At 33.6% G+C, this 26,420-nt stretch overlaps 1 protein-coding gene and 2 pseudogenes across 3 annotated transcripts; 2 read left to right on the top strand and 1 right to left on the bottom strand.

Annotated features, from left to right (window-relative positions):
• Window positions 1–7,980, bottom strand: LOC145611714 (pentatricopeptide repeat-containing protein At1g71490 pseudogene; annotated as a pseudogene). Of its 2 annotated transcripts, none has more exons than XR_014106438.1 (4): window positions 7,864–7,980; window positions 2,466–4,872; window positions 2,253–2,317; window positions 1–955 (listed from the first exon to the last, which is right to left on the bottom strand). The product of XR_014106438.1 is annotated as a pentatricopeptide repeat-containing protein At1g71490 pseudogene, transcript variant X1 (transcript). The 2 variants fall into 2 exon arrangements; XR_014106439.1 differs by having other exon boundaries at window positions 1–958.
• An 11,073-nt stretch (window positions 7,981–19,053) lies between these two features.
• Window positions 19,054–21,052, top strand: LOC145611715 (senescence-specific cysteine protease SAG12-like). The gene is made up of 2 exons (XM_081667068.1): window positions 19,054–19,492; window positions 20,463–21,052. Exons 1-2 carry the CDS (start codon window positions 19,054–19,056, stop codon window positions 21,050–21,052), a joined length of 1,029 nt encoding a protein of 342 aa, XP_081523194.1.
• A 3,827-nt stretch (window positions 21,053–24,879) lies between these two features.
• On the top strand, window positions 24,880–25,985 carry LOC145612630 (senescence-specific cysteine protease SAG12 pseudogene; annotated as a pseudogene).
• Window positions 25,986–26,420: the final 435 nt, after the last annotated feature.

Raw genomic sequence — 26,420 nt, forward strand, 5'->3', positions numbered from 1 at the left:
GTTGCTACTTTAGTATAAGTTATAGATATTATTAATATGATTTTTTATTTAAGTGATCAATCAATTTTTGTATCAACTTAATATCTGCCAAGTATCATGTATCTAGATCATGCGTCAGACACGAAAATGTTAAGCAAGTTAAAGTGTTCAGCCTCCTAGCAGCGTGGTGGTGGAGTTGTTAAAAGGCTTCCAACTCAAAGGTGTATTTGAAATATACTCTCTGAGTTTATAAGAGCATCTTGAATGGCAAGGGGTGAGGCTACTTTGATCAGGATACAACTTTCCCTATTTTTTGCCTCTTCTCTGATCTTGGTTAAGTGTATTTGTGATGTCAATTGATGTCTTTATCATGTTATGGAAGCCGGCTACAATATTTGTGGAGTCCTCGATTACTTGTAGCCTTTCAAGTTCATCCTTACTCGATATTGCTTTAAAGCATGTTGCATCAGTTTGTAGTGCTGTTGCTTCAGTTTGAAGTGCTGTTCCTGCTTCTCTGTGTCCCTTCTGCAGCAAAGAACCCTGTAACTGAAAATAGAGCTACCAAGCAGTTTCTGAAGTGTAACGTAGATACGTAGAGTCCTTGGCAATTTTCAATCCAACTTAAAAAAAATCTCCAACATAAAAATCTCAGATAAATACTTGTCATTGGGAGTATAGCTGTAAAAAACTTCAAGTGTGTTATAACACATGTCAGTTGACATACATACCACCCATGCCGTATTGGGACTTTAGATGTGTTCTTCAGCCTGGGTGGAGTAGTGGTAGAAAAACCCCTCGGAAGCATCTGCAGACCCATCGTGAGCATAGGCCATTGATTTTATCAAACAGGACTGGCACCACATCTTCTCCCGCGGTCCAGGGAGCTAACCCTGCAGCATTACTAGGACAAAGAACTTTGGCGTTGGCGCTGCTCCAGGATATACCACATTTGCTGACAACAATTTGCCTATCATTTCTGCTGATATTTGAGAAAGAAAGGTTCTATTAACCAGTAAAACAGAAAAAATCAGCAAGGCTTTAAGAACATAATGGGAATCACAGGACATATAACAGGTACTGTTAACAAAAACATTAACAAACCTTAGCTTTGCAGCTAACTCAGGTCAACAGAGAGCTACATATTTCTATCAAAAGTATACATACATGTCATGAAGAGATGCTGCACTGGTTCAAGATTTTTTTAGTTTTATGGAATATATCATCACAAATAATATTTTTTTTAAAAAAATGTTATTCTTTCTGTACAAAGAAACCCATATACCCTATCCAATACAGTTGTTTTTAGTTTTATAATATAATCGAGTTTTTGAACACAACCAATGGAATTTGAAGTCAATTTTAAGATAATTTAATTTGGAAATACGGTTGGGGCATAATAGTCTTCAATGATGTTCGATGAGAAGAGAAAGAAAGAAAATATAAATAAAAATTGAGGATAAAAAAACCAAATAATTGGCTAGGGGCGGCACTCAAATCTAAGTAGAAAGGGATTGACGATCAATTTTGTTCACACGAGCTCAGAACAGATAATTAAAGGGGAAGGAGGTGGTAGGCAGTGGCGCATAAATGGAAGGTCAGGTAAGGACAGTAATAATTGGACGATAATTTTTCCAGGGAAGGATGGTTGCCAGGAAATGAGAAGGGGACAGGGGAAGTGGGGAGGAGAGATGGGAATTCCATGAGGGAAGACTAAATTTTTTAGAAGCATAATATAGGGAGCCAATAATAATGTGCCATGTGGCCAACTTACTTCTAAACCAGTTCAAGCACCAGATCATTCTGAGAAGACACTGCTATAAATTAACTTAGCTTAAGCATCAATACATGGCAGAAAATAAGAAGATAACTTTTCAATAATTAACTGAATTACAGCACGTAGCACTATTGTACGATAATTCCACTTCCTAAAGGTGGATTCTCTCCCAATTTAGCTCTCTAAAGCTAACCCAAACATCCAACAATATTCAACCTACTGATCTCTTCCCTAATCTTCTCTTATTTATAGCATTTCTTCTCTAACTTACTTCCTAAGCTTCCCATTACTAGTTAATTAATTATAAGGATTTTGTCTAAAATGCCCCGATCCCCTAATATCACTTCATTGCAGACACTGACTATTGGGGAATAACACAAATAAGGATTAATTTTGGTATCCGACTATAGTTGAGATAGCTATTAATTATTCTTAGGACAAATATTTCAAGGGTAGAATGACAAACCATCAACTGGGAAAAGCTAGGCAATTCACCAACCTGTCAAAGAATGAAGTATTGCAATCCATCTCTGATGCAACTTTTATTGAATGTCTTCTGTGCGACTGCAAAATATCATTGTGAACCAGGTTATGAACATACTAAAGCCCGTTTAAATTGTCTCTAACAAAAGTCAAAGCACAAAGGATGGGACTATGGGATACATTTAGTTAAAGTTGTCCCATACAGAGATTACTGATAAAAAGCAATTACCACAATGATAATTTGTTTCCCCAGCTTGAGCACCGGATAGCTCCATCAATATGACAACTGATTGGTAAATTTTAACACTAGTAATACTTCCACCTTACTCCTCAAAACCCTCATAATCTATAACAAACACATCAACATATCCTGCATCTTTCATGTTCTCAGTTAATCCTTCCAGTATGGGATATATCTCATGTGATAGTTCCATGGATGAATCCCCTACCAAGAAAGGCTCGAAACCACTTCCTAAATCAACCCAAGCACAACCTGGGGACTTAAGCAACCCTAAGTCCCTCATATATGTTCGAACTCTTGCCAGCTTGTCCCAACAACCAGCAGCAGCGTACATATTAGCAATTAACACATAGTACCCTGGATTTTTGGGCCTCAGAGCCAACAGTTTCTCAGCTGCCCACTCTCCTAAATCTATGTTCCGATGGATTTGACATGCCCCGACTAGAGTAGCCCACATATCAGCACTTGGTTCAAAAGGCATTTTTCTAATTATCTCTTCTGCTTTCTTAAGCAACCCAGCCCTACCAAAAAGGTCTACCATGCATGCATAGTGTTCCAAACAGGGTCTTATGCCATACACACTCCACATTTTTTCAAACAGCAATTGACCCTGAATCACAAGACCAGAGTGGCTACATGCTGACAAAACTGCAACCAAACTAATTAGATCAGGTTTGATTCCAGAATTATTCATCTCTTCAAATAGTTTCAATGCAACTTCTCCCTCTCCTCGAATACCATAGCCAGTTATTAAAGAAGTATATGTAACAATATCTTTCCTAGTCAAAAAGTTAAACACTGTTTGAGCCTCTGAAATCCTTGATGTTCTTGCATAAATCTCCACCAAGGCATTCCATAATAGCAAATACTCACTGAAATCTTGACGCTTGATGATGAAGCAGTGGAGTTCTTTTCCATGTTGCAGATTAGCTTCTCGAGCACTTAAGGGAAGAATGCTGGCTACAGTAACATAATTTGGTCTGAAGCCACAAAGCAACATATTCCTAAAGAGAAAGGAGGCTTCTTCATATTTTCCATAATGTGCATAACCTGAGATTATTGAATTCCAAGAAATTATATCCTTTTCTTCCATCTGTTGAAATATAATATGTGCATGTCTGTGGTCTTGACACCAGGCATACATGGTAATTAATGCATTCTGAACATTTAGAAAATTAGCACAACCCCCACGGATAGTAAAAGCATGCATCTCTTTCCCTGCTTTTATAGCTCCTATGTGAGAGCAAGCGCTCAACCCACTGGCCATTGAAACAGCATCCAACTTAACAGCACAACTTCTCATTTGAGAAATCAAATCAAGTGCTCTAACATAGTTTCCAGTTCGCAGACACCCACCAATTATGGTGTTCCATGTTATGATGTTCAATTCAACACCCTCAAGCCGCATCTTCTCAAACAGCACAGACGCTTCTTCCCACATACCCTTGGAAGCATATCCAGATATCATAGAATTCCATGAATATCCATCCTTATTGGGCAAGTTATCGAACAGGACACGAGCAACGCCAACATCGCCACATTTACCATACATGGAGATCAATGCATTTTGAACACAAATTGACTCCCCATAATTGCTGACCAGAATGGAGCTATGGACTTCCTTACCAAAACCAAGATCTAATTGTTCACCACATGCCTTTAGCACAGATGGATAAGTAAATTCATCCGGTCTGATCCCAAAAATCAACATTTGTCTGTAAGTACACAGAGCTTTATTTGAGAATCCATTTCTTACATATGCAGATATAAGGATATTCCAAACCAAAGGATCCAAAATACTAGATTTTTCAGCTATCAAATGTGCCTCAGGCAATAGATTAAACGTTGCGTATAAAGTGACAAGCTTAGGCAGTAATAGACAATGTTGATCAAGACCCAAACATATGATCTGGGAGTGGAGCTGCCTACCCTGTTGAAGCGACTTGTGTTTTGAACAAGCTATAAGTAGGGAATATATTGGCTCTACGATTTGATACTGTGCAGCAGAAGCAGTGAAATGAACCTGGATTAAAGAGAAGGCTCTAAATGCTTTACCGAGATCACCATGACTAATGCATTCCTTTAGAGATGTGAGAAAAGGTTGAAACATCAGTCTTTTCCCAGTTTCAAATGTTTTTGATGCTCTTCCTAGAGTTTCCAATTTCAGCAACTAATTTGTTGCACCCAGTATGTGTGATATTTTGTTTCCAGTTTTCCACTTAACGTTCCAAGGTCAAAAGGGCGCAATCCAGAAGATAAACCACTCTCTAGGAGACAACCATGAAGTTGAATGTGGCATGCACAAGGAAGAACATTATTTCCAGCAGCAGGTGAAATGTATTCCTCATACTAAAAATCTTTGTAGTTGACCCGTCAAAAGTAAATTTACTTTTACCTGCAAACATATTAGCAAAGTTAGACTGACAAAATATGTGAGAAAAATGGCAAGATGGAAGAGCAAACATTGATGTAACAGTATTACACTCCTGTCATAAACAAATAAGTATCTCTGTTAGTGCTAGTCACAAAAGAAACTTAACATTTCCGCTTTCCTTAAGATATAAACATATAGTTCTTACTTCTTGACTTCCTCGTTATATTAGAAGACGCTTACCAAATATCACATTCTTTGCAAAAATAAGGCTGCTAGAGAAAATAAAGTTGCAAACAGCTAGCAATCATTTTCACATAGTAGTTCTTCTCTGTAAGAAGCAAAACCATTGCTTCTGATAAGTAAATTCAGCAAATGACTATTGATGAAATGAATTATAACATGGAACTTACCAAGTTTATCTACAAGAGTAGATAAAACAGACCACTACCCTGCCATCATACATTCAATAGTTGTCCAAAGTATTGGTGTTATTGTGTCAAAAAAAATAAACGTTATCCACACACAAGAGGAAAAACAACAATTAAGGAACACTCATCAAGAAAGCTTCATCCACATAACAAGAAATCTTACACCCTTGAGTATTAAGCTCCATTATTGTGACAATAAAAGAATACGGAAAACAAGAGCTATCTGAACTTTATACAGCACCATCCTTTAGCTCAAAGCAAAAAAAGCTCAACGCAAGTTGCAAAATTAACAAAGACAATGCCTATAACCTGAGTAGCATCATGCAAGCAAACAAATAGACAAAAAAAAAGGCCGCCTAAAATTGCTACTCATATGAGTCATAAGCAACTGTTATTACTACACTCATCACCAATGACTCAATGAGTACTGTTGCTCAAATTAGTCCAAAAACAGACAACCAAAAAAATAAAGCAAAGCCAGTGAATTATCATTTATCAATGTGATTGAATTAAAAACAAAATGCAAAGTTCAAAATCATAAATAGGTTAATACTTGGTAAGAAACTGGAATTGATATGCAACTAACTCATTCAGATGACCACAAGTATAGATTACCACAAGTATAGAATGCCTGTACCAAGAATTAAAATACAACATTAATGATTGAAATGAAAATCAATGGCAATCTCAAAAACGAACTAATGTTTCATTTCAAATAAGGGTTTATACTGAAAATTAAATAGACAGCAAACTGCAGCAGCTATTTCAAAGCAGCACGGCTTCTTGCAAGCAGGATCCCTCCTTTAAGGTGCCCATGGTTACAGAAGTCAAATGACTCCCTGCCTCTTCTCTCTATCTTTGACGCAGGGACAAAACCAATGGCCTCGTGTAATTAGTTAGGTCTGATTTTTTTTTCTCCCTATTTTTTATCCTTTTATCTTAGTAGATAGTTAGGTCTGGTTTCTTTGTTTCTTTAGTTAAGCTTTTTTAAACTTAGTTTAGGCCTAAGTTGTATCTAGTGACATAGGTAGTATACTAGCATTAACTTTTGGGATTGGCCTTTATGGACTAGAATTGAGAATCTGAGAGTGCTCATATCAGTCAACAGAGCATGGTGGGTGGTCTACTGGTCTGCTCCCTTTTAAGGGCTATCGGGAGTTTTCTTTGGCTAGGCCGGGGGTAAGCTATTGTGTTTCCACAGTAGGACTAGGGATAGGATTTCATGCCTTCATGTTGTTCATGTTTATGGAACTTCTTGAGTTCATGGTTTTCTCTCCTAGTAATAGAATTATAAAAAGAATAATAAATAAATAAATAAATATTCATTTGAAATGGCTTTTATTTCATCACATTCTATACATTTTTAAAAAAACATTCTTGTTGTGTTCACAATTGCACATATAATGGAACCAATTTACAACCGTGTGTATACAGTGTATAAGAAATGTGCTAATGCGATAAGGGTAAGACATTTTTAAAATATCATAAAGGAGATACAAAAGGTTCACAGCAGCTCATTTTTCACCAGAAATATTACGCGTGTATTATCCACAGCATGTTGTGCGTGCATCATGCCTACACTTTGTGCCAAGGTTATAAAATTCCTATTGCATTTGACCTTATTTAATACTGTTTGAATATAACTCCCTAAAACAAATACATATGTATTAGAGCAACTTCAATGGCAAGCACAATTAGCTTGTCATGCCACATAAGCTTTCAAGCTAATTATCTCTGTAGCTAGTTTGAGCCCCAATGGCTAGCTATTAGCTTATTATTTTTATCTTAATTACTAATTAACTTTTAGTATTTTCTATTTGGCAAGTTTTTTTCAAGCAAATTAGCTTAGCAAAGCTAATTTGCTAGACTAAGCTAATTGCATATTTTTGCTCCAATGGTCAAGTTAGTAGCTAGAGATTATTTAAAATTGCAAACAAGTCCCTAGCTACAACCATTGGAGTTGCTTATAAGTATCTAAACCATCATTCAACAATTGATTTTCCATGCCAATACACTCTAAACAACTAAATGTTTATACAAGCCATTCAAGAAAATGCAGTTTCAGCATTAATATATAAGCACACTAAACTAATCCAAATTGGCCATTCCATTAATTGTGGGTAACTACAATCTTCGCATCCGTAAGAAAGTTGAAATCAACTACCAGTAATCAAGGCAACTAAGCAGTAAGCAAGAGTAGCTTTATGAAAGTTCAACTCCAAAACTAAGTTAGCTAAGAGGGATTTAGAGATAATTCAAACCCCTAAAACCAAAATGGCATCATCATACCCCAGAAAATCGAAGTCTAAGCAAAGTTACTCGGCTCTCGATTCCAATTCCACAAATTACAAACACAATTACCCAATAATTTGGCAACCCCACCTCAAATTTGCTCAATCATATGTTCCTCAACATTTATGAAAACCCCATTTCTAATTTCCAATTGCCAAATCATCCAAAATCAAACAAACACAAAAAACTAGCACAAATTCAAAGCTTAATAGTACATGAAAAAAGATTAAATTGATCTCATAAATACAGAAATTAAAGATATAAATAAGGGAGAAAACATTTACTGACTTACAGCTTTTGTAGAAGGTTCTGGCGTAGACCCAACTGAAGCTAACGGGTGGTAAGAACTAAGAAGTGGGTGTGGTCGTGTGGACGGTGGAGAGGCCACCAAGAGAGAGGAAGGTTTGGGCCTTTGCGGAAATGTGGGTTAACAATTGCCTTAACAGTCTCTCCGTTCCCTTTTGATAGTCCCTTATGGGCAAATTTTAGTTCCAAAATGTTCACTCCGTTTGCTTTTTTCAACAACCACTAATATTAATTTTTTACCAAAATTCCCTCCAATTTGCAACAATATTTGTGCTAATTTAAATTTCCCATGTAAATTTTGTTTTCCCATGTACTTTTTTGACTCTCTCTCTACTTTTTGCATACCCAATGTCAATTTACTTTTTCATTGTACTTAAACTATGTTTATTAATTCCCATGAAAAATGCCCATAAGGGACTATCAAAAGGGGACGGAGGAAGTACTATAATCTATATGTAATACTATAATAGTCATAATACGGAGTACTACTTCCGTGTTTTAATAAATATTACACTTACTAAATCCAACCGTATTTTAATAAGTGTTACTCCCTCCGTGTTTTTTTAAGTGACACACTTTCCATTTCCGGCCGTGTTTTTTTTTTAAGTGACACACTTTCTCTTTTAGAAATTTCTTACATTTTAATAATATATCTTCAACCCACTATCTCTTACTTTATCATTTCTCACTACTTTCACAGTCCCCACTTCCTCTCACATTTTTTTACTTTATCATTTCTCACTCCTCCAACCTACCCCACTGACATCTTATTTTATTAAAGTCAATAAAATCTCCTAAAACTCTATGTCGGTCAAACTGTGTCACTTAAAAAAAACACGGAGAAAGTACACTTTCTTTTTTAACAAAAGGTACATTTAAATATTACGAGTACTCCGTATATGATTTATATCTCTCTCCTCTCATGATCTCCACCCAAAACCACTACTACTTATTATTATTATTATTATTATTATTATTATTATTATTATTATTATTATTATATATTTCCTCTCACATTCATTACTTTTAAATAAGCTATTAACTCTACCATCTTTCTTTTACATATAGATTATATTAAGGCAAAAACTAATGAGCGGCCCCGGGTCAATAGATTAGAGAATTAAAAGTGAAAATACTAGAGTAAAACTAACATTAATTACACCGAACAACGCATGATTTTGTCATGCATTCCTAACTTAATACTCTTTCAACCAATATAATTATTACTTATCTAACGCCCCGGGGCGCTCGTTAGCAAGATCCTTATATGGAAGGGTAATGATACATGTACCCCTTAGGGCTGCTATACATAAGAATTTGATATATACTTTCTAAAATGGAATTAAGTTGAGAATTTATGACAAAATCAAGCGCAACCCGATTTAATTAATGTTACTTTATCCTAAATATGTCCTTTTTAAATTTCTTATTCAAAGCCCTTAGGGTTATGTTTATCATTTTCCTATAAAAGGTGTTCCTCAAAACGTTTATGTGCCACATGCCCACATGTGCCACATCACTACTCAAGTTAACTAAAAAACGCATTTAAAGAGATTTGAACTCCTAACCTCATAGAATTAATACCACATGTCTTGCAATCTTAACTACCAATAATTTATGTTCTATTATTACACATAAATGTATTTAATTGTAGAATACAAAATTACATCCAAACTAAAAAACAAAGAGAAACGTATTATTCAAAAAAAAAAGAGGCAACATATTACTCTCTTTATAATTTCTTCAATATTTAACATTACATTCCAAATTATTAATACTTCAACACTTTATTAAAAAAAAAATTACTCAAAGTAACATCCTGGGCAACGCCCGAATGATACACTAGTTTTTTTTATTTTGGTACCGAGAAAATCCAAGTTATTCAATATGAGTAACATTAGAAGTTACTTAAAGGGGCACTCTTGTCTTTTCGCTACTTTAGTTGGGGGTAAAATCGTGAAGTCTGGTAATTAAATAAACATGAAAATGATAGTTTGGTGGAGTTTCAATTTCGATGAACCACTCTGATCTCTCTTCGATCTCGACAATGGAAGTTGAGGAATCCTCTACTCTACAACAATGGAGCTCGAGGCTGGATATCAATGGAGGATGGGAAGCTCATCACAAGCGAATGATAAATACCTTCCCTTTAGGGTTAAACATTCCCTTAATTAATTTGTATATTTTTCTTAGGGTTTTCGTTGTTTCATCGTTGAAATGGTGGTGTTGTGGACTTGTGGTTAAGGTTTGTAAGTTTATTGTGGTGTTGATGGTGTTGGGTTTGATGTGCTAATGGCTCGTATACGCCATTGGTGTTGAGCAAGATATGAAGGAGGAGGGAGAAGGATGAAGGACGAAGGGATGAAGAAGGAAGAAGTTAGAAAGAAGGAAGAAGGACAAAGAAGACGAAATGTTTATCTAAGAAAAACCAAAAGACTGAAAAAATTACAACAATGCTACTACCTCTGTTAAATGTTATCTGCAACTTTTACTATTTTAGTCCGCTAAACATTATGTGCAACAAAAAAATTTCTTTCCTCTTTTAGTAAAAAAATACAAGTCAAATGTCAATTTTACCCTCATTTAAAAAATTAAAACACAATTTACCTACTATAATCAGATTTAATTAATCACTAATTTCTCACCCAATTATTACCCCAACCAACCCAATCTAATTTATCAACTCTTCATCTTCAACTCAAGTATCCCAAAACCACCTTCATCTTCATCTTCATCTTCATCTTCCCCCATATTTTCTCTCTCCTCTTTCCATATCATTATCTCTCTTTTTCTTTCTCTCTCTTCAACTTTCAAGAAATTGAATTGTGATGGGTTTGTTGAATTGTTGGTGATGATTTCGTAGTGGGTTTCCGTCGGATCTATGCGGGCTTTCATAAGAATGGTGATGGTGGTGGTTTCTTGGGGCTGATGGTGGTTTTTTGGGGGGTTTTGTGGGAGTTTCGTGGGGTTTTCGTGGTTTCGTGGGGGTTTCATGGGGGGTTTTGTGGGGTTTTGTGGGGGGTTTCGTGAGAATGGTGGTGGTGGTTTCCGTCGGATCTATGAGTTGGTAGTGGTTTCGTGGGGGTTTCATGGTGGTTTCGTGGGGCTGGTGGTGGTTTATGGGGTTTCGTGAGAATGGTGGTGGTGGTGGTGGTGGAATTCGTCGGATCTAAAATGGTGGGGGTTTCATGGTGGTATCGTGGGTTGGTAGTAGTGGTGGTGAAGGCGGCGTTGAAGGCGGCAGTGGTGTAGGTGAAGGCGGTGTCGCGGTGGTGGTGTGGATGAAGGCGGTGTTGGACTGTTGGCTGGTCTTGGTGGTGGCAGTGGGTGGTGGTGGCTGGTCTTGGGGTGGTAGTGGGTGGTTGATTAAATATCCAAATAATCTCTATCCACCTAATTAATTACATGCCCCTAAAATACATTAATCATCATTATCAAATTTTGCATCATGAACCGCAAACCCTCCCAAAGTTGCAGAAAACATTTAACGGAGGTAGTATTTGAGTTATAGATTTTGATACTCATATTGAAAAACCTGTGTACGCTCTTGGTAACTTGTATTATGTAATTAGGCAATGTTCTTTGGAATTGAATTAAACTGATAAAATTGAGTTGAATTAAATTGAACTGGGCAAAGAATTTGGCCTGACATGCATGATTTTTTTTTTAAAATTTTTAAATTTTTTTTTTAAAAATATGATAAGTTTCATTATTTATCATTATAAATAATGAATTAAAAAAAGGAAAATTTGTAATTATTAATCCCAACTTTGGGCGATTTCTTTACATTAATCTCAACTTTCGATTATTTTTAAATAATCCAAACTTTGGGGGGCGTCTTCTTTTATCAGGTCAAATGACCGGTGACCTGTTTAACAGGTTATTTTTTTTTATTTTTTTCCTTAAATACCACATGTCGCAATTTCATTGGTAAAAAAAGTTAGAAATTTAAAACAAAAAAAATTAAAAAAAAACCAAAAAAAAGAAAAAAAAAAAAAAAGAAAACCCAGCCAATACCCCTCAACCACCCACCACGGCCACCAGCCAATACCCCTCAACCACCCACCGGAATCACAACAACCACCAAAACCACCACCCGCACCAATCGCGACCCCTACAACCACCATCTCGCGCGAACGTCGACCCCCATTACCACCAGTAGCGCGATTCCCCGACCCCCATTACAACCATCTCGCGCAAACCTCGACCCCCTTTCGCCGCTGATTCCCCCTCCCCCTCCCTCTGTTTCTCGTTTTCGCCGCAGATTCCCCCTCCCTCAATGTCTCGTTTTCGGTGGCTGCGTTTTGGGGTTTCGGGGGCTAAGAACTTGGGCTTTCAGTGGTTACGTGGGGGCTTTTAGTGGTTGCGTGGGGGTTTTCGGTGGGGTTTGGTGGTTTTCGGCTAGGTTTCGGTGGTTTTCGGTGGGGTTCGGGAGAGAGATGGTGGTTTTGGGTGGCTACTAGGGAGGAGGTGGTGGGGCTGTGTGCGAAGGGAGGTTTTTTTTTTCATTTTTTGATTTTTTTTTTAAACTTTGATTTTTTTTCTTTTGACAAATTAAGTGTTGACACGTGTCCAATAACCTGGTATAGCAGGTGATTGACTTTCGTTGACCGGTTTTGGCCTGATAAAAGAAGACGCCCCCCTAAGTTGGGATTATTTAAAAATGATCGATAGTTGGGATTAATGAAAAGAAATCGCCCAAAGTTGGGATTAATAATTACAAATTTTCCTTAAAAAATAAGTTTAACTAAAAATATCATTAAGAACATAATAAAAAAAGTATTTATTTTTTCATCATATCTACGACTCCCTCCATTTCATAAAAGTCGCAAACGTTTATAATTATTGCAACTATTGAGAGTGAGGGATAGCTCAAGTGGTAAGAGCTCCCTTCTGATTCCAGGAGATCATGAGACCGATTCTCACCTCCGCCCTCATGGCTCTCTAAACACAAAAAAAAAAAAAAAAAAAAAAAAAAAATTGCAACTATTGTGATAAGAACATATATTGTGATATGATATTATGAGAATAATATCATATGAGATATTATTGTGAAAAGATACACGTAAGATATTGTGATAGAGTTTAGGAAGTTAAGATATTTAGGAATATTAGGGTTAGGTATTCCTATTGTCTATATATATTGTAATGTGGCCGATTGTTATGAATGGGAAAATACAAGCCATTCCATTTACTCTTTACCCTGATTTGTTAGCAACACTTATTTAGGCCCTGTTTGATTCACCTTAAAAAAATAATATTAAGTAAAAATAATTTCAGTTCAGTAAAAATAAGTTCAGTTCAGTAAAATTAATTTCAGTTCAGTAAAAATAAGTTCAGTTCAGTTCAGTAAAATTCAGTTTTCTTAAAGAAGAATTATAATAGAAAATCAGTAAAAATAATTTCAGTTCAGTAAAAATAATTTCAGTTCAGTAAAAATAATTTAAGTTCAGTAAAAATAATTTCAGTTCAGTAAAATTAAGGGCATGTTCTCTTACGTTGAAATTCAATTCAGTTCAGTTCAGTTCAGCTGAGTTCAGTTCAGTCCAGTTCAGTTCAGTTCAGCTCAATTCAGTTCAGTTCAGTTCAGCTCCTAATTTCCTTCTCTTATAAAATATTCATTTCAGTTCAGTTCAGTCCAGTTCAGTTCAGTTCAGCTGAGTTCAGTTCAGTTCAGTTCAATTCAGCTGAGTTCAATTCAGTTCAGTTCAGTTCAGTTCAGCTCAGTTGAGTTCAGTCAATGAGAACAGGCCCTAAGTTCAGTTCAGTAAAAATAAGTTCAGTTCAGTAAAAATAAGTTCAGTTTAGTAAAAATAATTTCAGTTCAGCAAAATTAAGGTGAATCAAACAGGGCCTTATTTGGTAAGGTTCCACAATTATAGTGTTATATCTCTATAATTACACAATATTTTATTCCTCTGTATTTCATTTTCCTACCAACCTACTTACACAACTTTTTTTCAAAATTATTTTCTCATGTTAAGTACACTTCAATCAATAATTAATAACATAATACTAAAACATATACAGGATATAACACGTGTCACTTTCCGGTGTTATTATTTCTCTCCAAAGCCACCTTTTTTTTTCCTATTCGTCATTCTTATGAAATTATATATTTACCATATTATTATAATAGAACCAACCTAGCTATTTGACTACCCTTTTTTTTAAATTCATACAATAAAAAAAAACACGCTATTTTCCTTTTATATTTATTTTATTTATTTATTTATTTTTTTGCAAAATTTTTAAGAAAACACTCTAAAACATATAATATATTCTTTCCAGTTTGACAATCATATTCTTTCCATATACACTCAACTAGAATAATTTTGCATATCTTAAAAAAAATATTTTACGTTGTGTATTAAAAAAAATAAAAAATGAACAATAGCTTGTTCACTTCACTTTGTTTTTGTTGAACTAAAATTATTTTTATTGAATCGAAATTAATTATATTGAACTAAGGGCCTGTTCATATTTACTTAATTTCAGTTTAGTTCAGTTCAGCTCCAATCAGTTCAGTTCAGTTCAGCTCCAATCAGTTCAGTTCAGTTCAGTTCAGCTCAGCTCTTAATTTCCCTTTCTCATAAAATATTCATTTCAGCTTAATTCAGTCCAGTTCAGCTCCAATCAGTTCATTTCAGTTCAGCTCCAATCAGTTCAGTTCAGTTCAGTTCAGCTCAATTCAGTAAATATGAACAGGCCCTAAAATTTTTAATTTGTCTTTATTTTATTTCTTTTTTAAAGCTATTGATTTTTATGTAAATGAAATCATCTTTATCAAACTAAAATTTTATTTACTAAACTTAACTTAATTTTACTAAATTGAATTTATTTTTACTGATCTAAAATTAATTAAGTTTGTGACCTTTAATTTGTGCCGTCCGTTGGCTTGGAAATATTCCACTTTAGAAAGAGGATACGTGATATTTGAACCCGTGACCTTTATGTTATAGTGGCTCTGATAGCATGTTGAAAAACCAGTTCAACCAAAAGTTTAAGCCAACTGTCGAGACCCATGATTGGTTTGTATAACATTTGTCATGCATATCCAATTTATAAATTCTTGATTTGCCTTAGAATGAAATAGGACCTATGTAGTATGAGTGACGAGTCTATTCAAAAGATCCCTTACTAATCACTACCAAAGTCTAAGATTCTCTAAAGTAATGGAATCTTACAAAGCATTTTCTCCATATTTAGCCAATCAGGAGTACTTGCGGCTAAGTAGCATATTCGACGACAAGATTAACAACTTTACGTAAGAAAACACCTTTAATAGAAGTATTTAAATTATCATTATTATTGTATATTCTTTCAATTAGTTAAAACGACACCAATTGATGAAGATCACGTTACCTTAACTTGCACGAATTTAAGTCAATACAATTGTCTTTGGAATCAGACTTCTGTGGTTGTAATTCCGAACTTCATAGATTTTTTTTTATGAAATTTAATGATTTTAATGGTTATATCAATTAGTTTGTGTGTATAACATGATGAATGTGAAATTGCAAAATCATCAATTAAGTAGCGTGTGGTGATTCTTTGCCAAGAGAACATTAGCTTGTAACTTAGGCCCTGTTCACTTCATCTTAAGAAAATAATATTAAATAAAAATAATTTCAGTTTAGTAAAAATAATTTCAGTTCTGTAAAAATAAGTTCAGTTCAGTAAAATTCAGTTTTCTTAAAAAAGAATAATAATAGAAAATCAGTAAAAATAATTTCAGTTCAACAAAAATAATTTCAGTTTAGTAAAAATTAATTTAATTAAAAATAATTTAAGTTCAGCAAAAATAATTTCAGTTCAGTAAAAATAATTTCAGTTCAGCAAAATTAAAGTGAAGAGAACGGAGCCTTAATTATCTCTTGTTATAGTTAACTTTCAATGGCTATTGGTAGTTATCGAAGTTGTCTGTAGGGAAGCAATAGATCAGATTTGGATCAAGTCTAATGAAAGACATACGCAATTCTTATGATTTGGATTTATATATATTAACAATGGATCAGATTTGGATCAAGTCTAAATTTAAACTCGTACCAAAAATTTTAATGATAAATTTAGGGTCCAAGGTAGGTCCCAATCTAACACTTAGGGCATGTTTGGATGGAGGGAAATATATTAATAAGGTAATAAAAGTCAAATTAAGCAAAATGAAAGTAACTAGGGAATGAGGAGATAGTAATGGCGTGCTTGCATTGTAAAAATAATTATGTAGTACAGTGATGGTAAGGTATAAGGTGAAAAAAGAGGCTCATTATTTCGGGGGGTAATAGTTACACAGTTGCACTTAGGGGTGAGCAAACCGGGTACCCGGTCAAAATTTTAGGACCCGGACTTGGAATTGGTTGGAACCGGGTCCTAAAATTCGGAACCGGAATTGGAATTGGTTTAACCGGGTCCTAAAATTTAGGAATTGGAATTGGAACCACCGGGTACCGGTTCCGGTTTCGGGTACCCACTTATGTATGTAATTGTTAAAATATAATACAAATTACAATTCTTATTTTAATTAGGTTCATTTTTAGCGTTTAATACTTATATTTATGTATGCATTAAGCTATTTGTATTTATGTTAGGTATTAACAATGCTTTTTTATTTAACAAATTATATGCATTCAACATATTTTAATTATTTAAAATTTATTTAGTTTATAATATATTGGGTAACCGGGTACCCAACCGGTTCCGGTTTCAAAAAGTTGAGAATTGGAATCGGAATTGGTTATAACCGGGTCCTTAATTTACTACCCGGAATTGGAACGACCGGGTCCAATTTCAGTTCCAGACCCGCCAGTTCCTAACCAGTTCCAATTCCAATTCCGGGTACCCGGAATATTTGCTCACCCCTAGCACTTGCACTAGGGGGAGGTGTGTAACTATTACCCTCATTTTGAGGGTAATGATTCCTCCATCTCTCTTTTCCACCTCTAATTACTTATGTTTTTTCAAGTTTGAATTTTATTACCTCCTTAATTAATATATTATCTCCAATCCAAGCATGCCCTTAAACAAAAATAGAAGATTAATTTAAGTATTATATACATCAATTAACGTGTGATTTTATCATGCACTTATAAAACTAATTTAATATTACTTCATATATAAGAAGCTAAAGGCTAACAAAGTAACGATACTTAGCATTAATTACACTGATTAACCCATGTTTTGCCATAAATTTCCAAATGCAAACCATTGATGTGCTCGTAACATTTAATGCTTTCGCCTTATATAAGATAATTTGCATTTATTATCACCCATTAAATAATACTACAAGGGCATCTCCATTACGATATAGATATGACCCCACTGAGTCACTGACATGAGCTCATCACAAGCTCGACATGACATGACATCCACACCAATGGGCCATAGATTACAAAATCACAAATGAACATCATCTTCAAAAGTTAACATGCACGAGCATTATGCACTTATTTGTATTCCTAACCTCTTTGTACTATGCACTTATTAGTAACCCTTACAACTGCTTATGTGAATTATCGAAGGAACCAATGTAACTTTATTTTCTAGTTAAAAAGACTTGTAGTATGTAAAGGCCATTCAAATGGACATTGATTAAGACTTACGACTATGAGAGTCCATAAATGTTATCGCTTATCATATTTGGACCGCCTACTATAGGAGTCCAACAAGGAATTAGTAATTGTAAATAATAATCGTAGATTCGTAGATGAGTGGAATTAGTATGTTAGCATGTCCTACATTAGCGTAAAATATAGTCGTAATTAATTAATGATAATGGAGTGAAGATTGACCAAAATGGAATCAACAGATAAGTCTAATTCAGCATGTTCCCCAAGTTACGTAGACACTAACAAGTTCCAATCAACCAAATTATTCTTCTAAGAGTTATAACTAACCGTTAATTATGGAGCATATAATAACAAACTACCTAGATTTAAATTTCAAAAATAAAGTATGTTCCAGCTTCCATAAAATTTACAGTAAGTTCATAGTAATTTTGAACGACAATTAAAAAATTACTAGCATCACCTTTAAAGGAATGGATTTAGAACTGTGCTTGAGTATATTTGTTGAAATTAAATTTTTTTTGATTGTAGATGTGTTAATTTTCTAATTATATACAAATTTTAATATTAATTGTACATGTTGCATGACTTATTACTAATTTTTTGTTTAAAGAATAGGTCAAATGTAGTCCAAAAAAAAAAAAAAAAAAAAAGAATTGGTCAAATGATCTTTTACTCTACTCAAATCAAAAGAAATACGAATACAAATATTTTTTTGAAACAACGAATACAAATATTTATTAACACTTTATTTATATTTTAATGAAAAAAAAAAACTAATATGACGGATAATCGGATATATTCATACTTCTACTTCAGCCCTAAAATTAAGGTATAATAAAGCCAGAATAATCTAATAAATGTAGAGGACAAAGTCATTCCTAGATGGCAAGGTTGATTGGATCTAACTTATTATAATAACCATCTTATTATTGGATTTGAATTTTACTTATATACTCCGTAATAAATCTAAAAAATCAAAAGTAGTTTGAATATGTATAAAAAAAATCGAGTAGTTTGTTAGTTGAGATGCTCATCTTAAAGTTGTAAGTGAAGCGATCTTTGGTGAATTCATCAATCATTAAAGACAATCCCTATTATTTTCGCAAATTAACCGCAAGGGCAAACACAAACTACAAATGGGGGAAGGGTATTCGACAACGAACCTATTTTACACCAGTTCTTAGTTTTTGTCATTAGGCCATGACCTTATCAGTATAGACAATGTTACTATGTGATAAGATTACTATGTGATACGAGTATAATAAAAGTGAAAACATGGGAATAGTATACTTAATCTACAGAAATTGAACCTGTACTAATTTAACGGTTGAATAGATTAAAGTGTGAAGATTAAAAATTCTATAATTATATACTTTTATTATTACATTAAATATTTAATATAATAGAATGTGACTCAATTTAATCAGGAAGAAGTGACCATGCATGAACATGATACTCATTGGAATCTGATTTATACCATACGTCACATCAAACTTTGCTTATATATAATCCCATGCATCCAAATTAATCATATCATGTAACAAACAAACAACTAAACTTTTCACTCCACACTATATTATTCCCAAAATAGCATAAACTTTCATCATTTCATGGCTATTGTAAGCCAATTTCGTTTGACACTTTTCCTTATTTTCTCATTTGGGATTGTCTTGGCCTCATCTCGGCTCCTCAACAATGAGCCATCGATGATCGAGAAACACGAAAAATGGATGAATTTTCATGGACGTGTCTACAAAGACGACGTTGAAAAATCAAAACGATTTAAGATATTCAATGAAAATGTTAAACGTATTGAAGCATCAAATAAATTGAATAGAGGGTTTACCCTAGGTGTTAATGCTTTTGCTGACTTAACTAACGAGGAGTTTAGAGCTTCTCGTACTGGTTATAAAAGGCAGTCCAAACATTTTAATTTGAAGTCAAAATCAAAATCATTTAAATATGAGAATTTAACCAATAGTGTTTCATCAACTATGGATTGGAGGAAAAAAGGTGCTGTTACTCCTATAAAAAATCAAGAGGATTGTGGTAAGAATTATTTAGCCTTTCTTCAATCCTTCCAGTTTAATTTTTTGCATTCATTTCATACATCAATAATAATTGGAGAAATAAGTTTATTTTTGCATAATATGATTTTGTCTTTTTTGTATCTAAAGTCAGTAACTTAATGTTTAGGTAACACGTGTACATATTTTTATTTATTTATTTTAAGAAATGTGTACATATTATTAAAAGACTCTAATTTTAGAGGGTTGTGGCTTAAAATTGAAAATAAGCATAGTGGACGCATAATTTGACATGCATTATTCATAAACTTTAACATATTAGGAATAATATTGAATGCTTATTGTGTAAATCATTACTCTTATGAATATGGATTATTGTCACTTAAATAAACTTTTTACTAGATAACTCAACATTCCAAAAAATAAAACAAATCTTATTACCTCTATTTCATAAAAATATTATTACCATTTTTGTAACCTTTGCTAATTGGAAACTAGAAACATACATATGTGTGCAGTTGTAACTTGTAAAAGTCATGAGTGTTTTTTTTTTTTTTTTTTTTTTTTTAATTTTTTTTTTATATAAATACGGAGTATATTACTAAGATTAATTTAACAATAATTCGCAAGACCCCACACGAGTACATAACTATAATTTTTTTTTTTTTTTTTGACGGGAACTATAATTTTCTTTATATGCATGCATGTAAATTATAAGTGATAGTCAAAATTAATTTGTAAATAGTGCTAAAACAAAATATGTTAAAGCACCATTAATTACAGTAGGGTAGTACATTACAAACACAAAACCTAGGATTTATGCATGGGTGGAAAATAAACTTGTATATAATAGACTAGGTCCATGCATATAAACTTGATGTATCAAGGACTTTTTTTTTCTCTTGAAAAAACAAATAATCAATTATTATTACAACAAAAACTATCAAAATCAACCTGAATAGCCTCATTGGTTACTTTGTATTATACCACAGGTTGTTGTTGGGCATTCTCAGCAGTAGCATCCATGGAAGGCTTAAACCAAATCAAGACAGGCAAACTAGTCTCCCTCTCCGAGCAAGAGCTCGTCGACTGCGACACATCATTCGACGAGGGTTGTGAAGGCGGTCTACTAGACACCGCCTTTGAGTTCATCAAGAGCCACGGCGGCCTCACTACCGAGGCCAAATACCCTTACAAGGGCACTGACGGCACCTGCGATGCAAAGCGAGCTGCCATAAAATCCGTCTCTATCCACGGGCACGAGGATGTTCCTGAAAACAACGAGGATGCCTTGTTAGCAGCCGTGGCTCATCAACCGGTATCAGTGGGGATAGAGGGGGGAGGGTTTGACTTCCAGTTCTACGCCGGTGGGGTGTTTAAGGGAGAGTGTGGGACGGAGCTCGATCACGCTGTGGCGGTGATAGGGTATGGAGTGGAGGAGAAAGATGGGAGTAAGTATTGGTTGGTGAAAAATTCATGGGGAAAAGAATGGGGTGAGAAAGGATATATGAGGATTATGAGAGGTGGTGGTGCTAAAGAAGGTCTTTGTGGTATTGCTATGCAACCTTCTTACCCAATTTAGGAATTTAAATGTATTTATGTGAAAATGTGCATGATTGATCATATTGTGTTGTATACTTGTATAATATGGATAATCAATTGTAATTTATATGGCTTTCAGTGTCTATCTAAAACAGTAGGTGAAGTTCTTTGATTGGCTTGTGATGTGATGTAATTTGAAATTGAAGTTGGAACTTGCAAGTGTATAATTGTTTGAAATGTACTTGTATGTATTATTTGTAAATGGGATATTCTTATCTGTAAAATATGTAAATTTTGTAACAATATTTCCTGAATTTTTTTAAGCTGTTCTACTCTAACTTGTATGTTTGTTGGATATCATATACTTGTATATGTTCATATTATCATAAGCATGTTCATTAATATTAGTACAAATAAAAGCCCAATGCATTTTTCCAAGTAAGACAAACTTAACAGCGATTATTAACGGACCCTTGATAATCTCTTTACTTGTATGTTTGTCAACGCATAAACTTTGATTATTAATATTTTATGGCATAATTATAAGAATTATACTACATAATTTATTAATTTAAATCAAGACAATTTTAATTGATAAGACCTAATCTAATTAACTATATCTCTCATTATGTATCAATATCAATATATGGTCTAAATGAAGTGGGTGGATAGTGCCAAAAATTAATGTGAAATAAGTAAAACCAACAGAGGAACGAAGTATATGATTAATTTTATTTTAATTGTGTAGCGTACCTATCTTTTTATTATTGTTTTTTACCTATTTTTTTTCAATAATATTTTGTTTGCGATAATGTCATGACACCAATTTTGAAGGGTAGTTAGCGAGTTTTGGTAATATTACATGAAATAAATTTAATTGGGATCTTAATGAATATCATGATGATATCATAGTTATCGTTTTGTTTAAAATTAAGATAAATGTATTGCCATCCAAAATAAGCCATTTAGTATATTATTTAATAGCATCCAAATACAACATACTCTGCTGGTAGGAGTTATACCAAATTTAGTAGATTACTCCCTCCGTCCCCTTTTGATAGTCCCTTATGGGAAAATTTTAGTCCCAAAATGTTCACCCCATTTGCTTTTACCAACAACTAATAATATTAATTTTTACTAAAATTCCCTCCAATTTGCAACAATACTTGTGCAAAGTTATATTTCCCATGTAAATTTTGTTTTCCCATTGACTTTTATTACTTTCTCTCTCTACTTTTTTTGCATACCCAATGTCAATTTACTTTTTCAATATACTTTAACTATTCTTATTTGTGTTTATTAATTCCCGTGAAAAATGCCCATAAGAGACTATCAAAAGGGGACAGAGGGAGTATTTAATAGCATCTAAATAAACCTTCACAAAGCTTTGTCGGAGAGAGGCATGAGATTTGGATGTCTCAACATAGTTGGGTAAGATGAGAAAGAAGGTTTCAACTGAAAAATCTTGAATATATAGAGAATTTAAGTGGTAATGTTTTATCAAACAAAATGTTTACAATAGGCATCAATGTTTAACTTTATACTCTCATTCATATAATAAAACTAGTTATATGATGTAATTTCATTACAAATCTTAATGGTTCGACAATAACCAAGTTTAGGTATAAAAACCTACCTGGTTATGACATTCCGGGCACTTTCAATACAGCAGTGAGAAAAAGGAATTGTTATATGATAAACTGACAATACGATATGAATTTAACAAAGACATAAAGACACTTACTGTTTGGAATTTGTTAGAGATTTTATACCAAATTTTCATACTACCTCCGGTCCAATTTACTCGCAACAAAGGGGCATCTCAAACCATACCTAGTCCCCTAAACCTTCACAATGTCTTGTCAATGAGAAAGAGACACAAGAAATGGATGACTCAACATGGTCGCGTTTACAACGATAAAACTGAGAAGGAGAAACGTTTCAACATATTTTAAGAAAACTCTGAGTATATAGAGAGATTTAATGGTATTAATGTTTCATCAAACAAAATGTTCACATTAGGCGTTAATGCTTTCACTGATTTAACTATTGAGGAGTTTATTGCCACGCATACGGGTAATAAGAGACAATTTCATTATACTCTCTGCTGGTTGGAGTTATACTCTTTAAAGTTAAATGGTTTGATCACATTATGATCCCTTTTCAACTCATTTGCTTTTTCGTCATAACTTTTGAAATTTAGGCATCTTAGTTCTTAACTAGCTCTCTGAACCTTTCACAAACCTTTCTCAGAGAGGCAAGAGATTTGGATGTCTCAACATATATAGCCTAATTTAAAAGGATTAGAGAAAGAATGGGAAAGTTTTCAACAAAAAAATCTTCAATATATAGAGAATTTTAATGGTTGGAAAATGATAAACATAATCCTAAATTAAATCGATCTGCGCGTGATTTTGTTATGAATTCTTAATTTAATTACATTTTAGGAATTGTATTCAATGCTATGTACATCATCAAACAAAATGTTTACATTAGTCATTAATGCTTAGGTTTATTTAACCACACACTAAGGGGTTTGTAGTCCCATTTATACAAGCTTGTTATCGGAGGCAACTTCATTACATGTTTCAATGGTTCAACGACAACCAAGTATAATAAAGAAATAATGTTTGCAATTTAAATTTTAGAGATTTTGTACCAAATTTTCATATATAAACATTTTGCAATTTTTGGCTCAAGTATATATTGTTGCTTTTTATATCTAATTGATCAATCACTCACCATAAAACCATTATTAGAGATCGACTTAGATATAAACATTTGGTTGGAATAAAATTTGGCTAAGTGTTGCCACTTGGATCGATCATATGTACTACGTAAATTCTTTTAGTAGTAACACAAATAAATTTGAATGATTAATACAGTGAGATAGATATTTGTTTCAAGATTTTGTTAAACTATTTTCATTGGAACAAAGTATACTTTAGATGTGGAGTTAGGGCCGTTAGGCCATACATTAAGGCAAATATTTGTTATAAGTTATATTAACTCGATCATTTCCCCTCAAAAAAAAAAAAAAAAAAAAAAATCGATCATTTGATTCATTTCTAATTTTCTATAGCGACCAACTAAGAAATTAGTTGAGATGTAAAGTTAGGCTATACATGGAGCCTGAGCCTCTAATAGCCCTGATGTAACTTCACCTCTGGATATACATATACTCCGTATTTAATTATGTTGAAGTTTTTTTTAAGCGATGAATAAATCTTGTATGAGTGCATTATATTAGAATATAAATTCCGCTAGAGGTGAATCAATGTTATATGAGTGTAGTATAATATTACGTTCGTCCGTTTCTCTTTTTTTTTTTTTTTTTTTTTTTTTTTTCAATGCAAAAAAACCAGGTGTGAAGTATATTGGGAATAAAGGTAATTCACACAACATTTTGATTTCTAGTAGGAATAAAAATGAAACATATATATGTGGGTGCCAATTTAAAATTGATAAGGAATTTAATTTAATTTGAAGACGGAGGAACTAGTTACTTTCGTATTATATTTTAAAAGCTCATTGTTTTTTTAAAAAAATTGAAAAGAATTTGAAATTAAAAAAATAATTTATAAAAAAAACCTTGTTTATAGGAACTAGTTACTTTCGTATTATATTTTAAAAGCTCATTTTTTTTTTTTTTTTTTTTACTTCGAGGGATAGTTGTTTTCAATTTGATATTATAGTTAGTTTTGAAATTAAGATAAATAGTATTCCACCCAAAAATAGCCATTCATTTTGTATATCACTCAAATTAACCAATAACAACGTACTCCACTAATAGAGTAATAGTAGCAATACTTCTAAAGCTAAATGATTTTCTCAAATCATTATCACTTCCACTTCATTTCTTTTCTCATGCTTGCTTTGGGATTATGGGCATCCCAAGTCTTAGCTCGTCCCCTCGACTTTCACAAAGCCTTGTCAACAAGAAAGAGACATGAGCAATGGATGACTCAACATGGTCGCGTTTACAAAGATGAAATAGAAAAGGAGAAACGTTTCAACATATTTAAGAAAAATCTCGAGTATATAGAGAGATTTAATGGTAATAATGCTTCATCAAACAAAATGTTCACATTAGGCGTTAATGCTTTCAGTGATTTAACTACTGAGGAGTTTATTGCCACGCATACGGGTTATAAGAGGCAATTTCATTCCATATCCAATGGTTCGATAACAACAGAATTCAGATATGAAAACCTTACCGACTATGACATCTCGCCTTCAATGGATTGGAGGGAACAAGGAGCTGTTACAGGGATAAAGTACCAAGGCCAATGTGGTATGAAATTAAACAATACGATACTTATCTATATTTTTTTTCTTAAAATTGATTTTCTTTTTACTCATTATGCTTAATAATTACAGAGGCTTGCTGGGCATTTTCGGCTGTCGCGGCAGTAGAAGGACTAAATAGAATAAAATTTGGACAATTAGTCTCACTATCAGTGGAAGAACTCATCGATTGTGTTCAAGAAGACGGTTGTGGTGGAGGTGATGTTTCGAAAGCTTACACATTCATCCAACAAAACCAAGGCATAACAACTGAAGATGAGTACCCATTCACTGCATACTACGGCTATCAGGGTCAGTGCCAAGCTTGGAATGCTGGAGGCAATACAGTGACAATTAATGGCTATCAAAATGTTCCTCAAAACAACGAAATATCTCTAATGCAGGCCGTTTCCCAACAACCTGTCTCGGCTGGCATCGACGCTAGGTCTGCAGATTTTAAGAGCTACAGCGGGGGAATTTACTACAACCCGATGTGTGGAACCTCCTATTACGATCTGAATCACGCTGTTACTATTATCGGGTACGGTTTCGACGAGACCTATGGGACTAACTATTGGTTGATCAAAAATTCATGGGGAGAATCTTGGGGAGAGAATGGTTATATGAGAATCATCAAAGATCAAAATGAATGCGGTATTTCAATGGGCGCTTCTTATCCTATATGATCTTTATTTAATTAATTGCTATTCATGGAAGAATGTTGAAGCATGCATGTTAGTCAATTAGTGGTTAGTTATTTCCCAGGCCAGGGTTTAGGAGCAATTGTTAGTCAGTTGCATAAATTAGGATTTTGTTATTAGCTAAAATAATTATGCCTAATATTTTTTTTTTTTGCTTCGCTTGTTAGATTGTTATTAAAACTAGTGCTTGTTATAAATCTTATTATGGAGTATTACATTTTCCCTAAAAAAAAAATCTAATAGGTTTTTATTTGACAAAAAGTGTCTGTTTCATTCTTAAGTAAAGTATATTATGAAACTTTGATGTATAAAATTATAAATATGTTACGCACACCTACTTAATTGAATACAAACATCAAACATGATAAGTAGTAGATTACTAATCATATTTTAAGAGCACAAACTTTTAAATAAAACGGA

Source organism: Chenopodium album, chromosome 24 (assembly GCF_948465745.1).
Source record: "Chenopodium album chromosome 24, dcCheAlbu1.1, whole genome shotgun sequence".
In the NCBI taxonomy this organism is placed as follows: Eukaryota; Viridiplantae; Streptophyta; class Magnoliopsida; order Caryophyllales; family Amaranthaceae; genus Chenopodium; species Chenopodium album.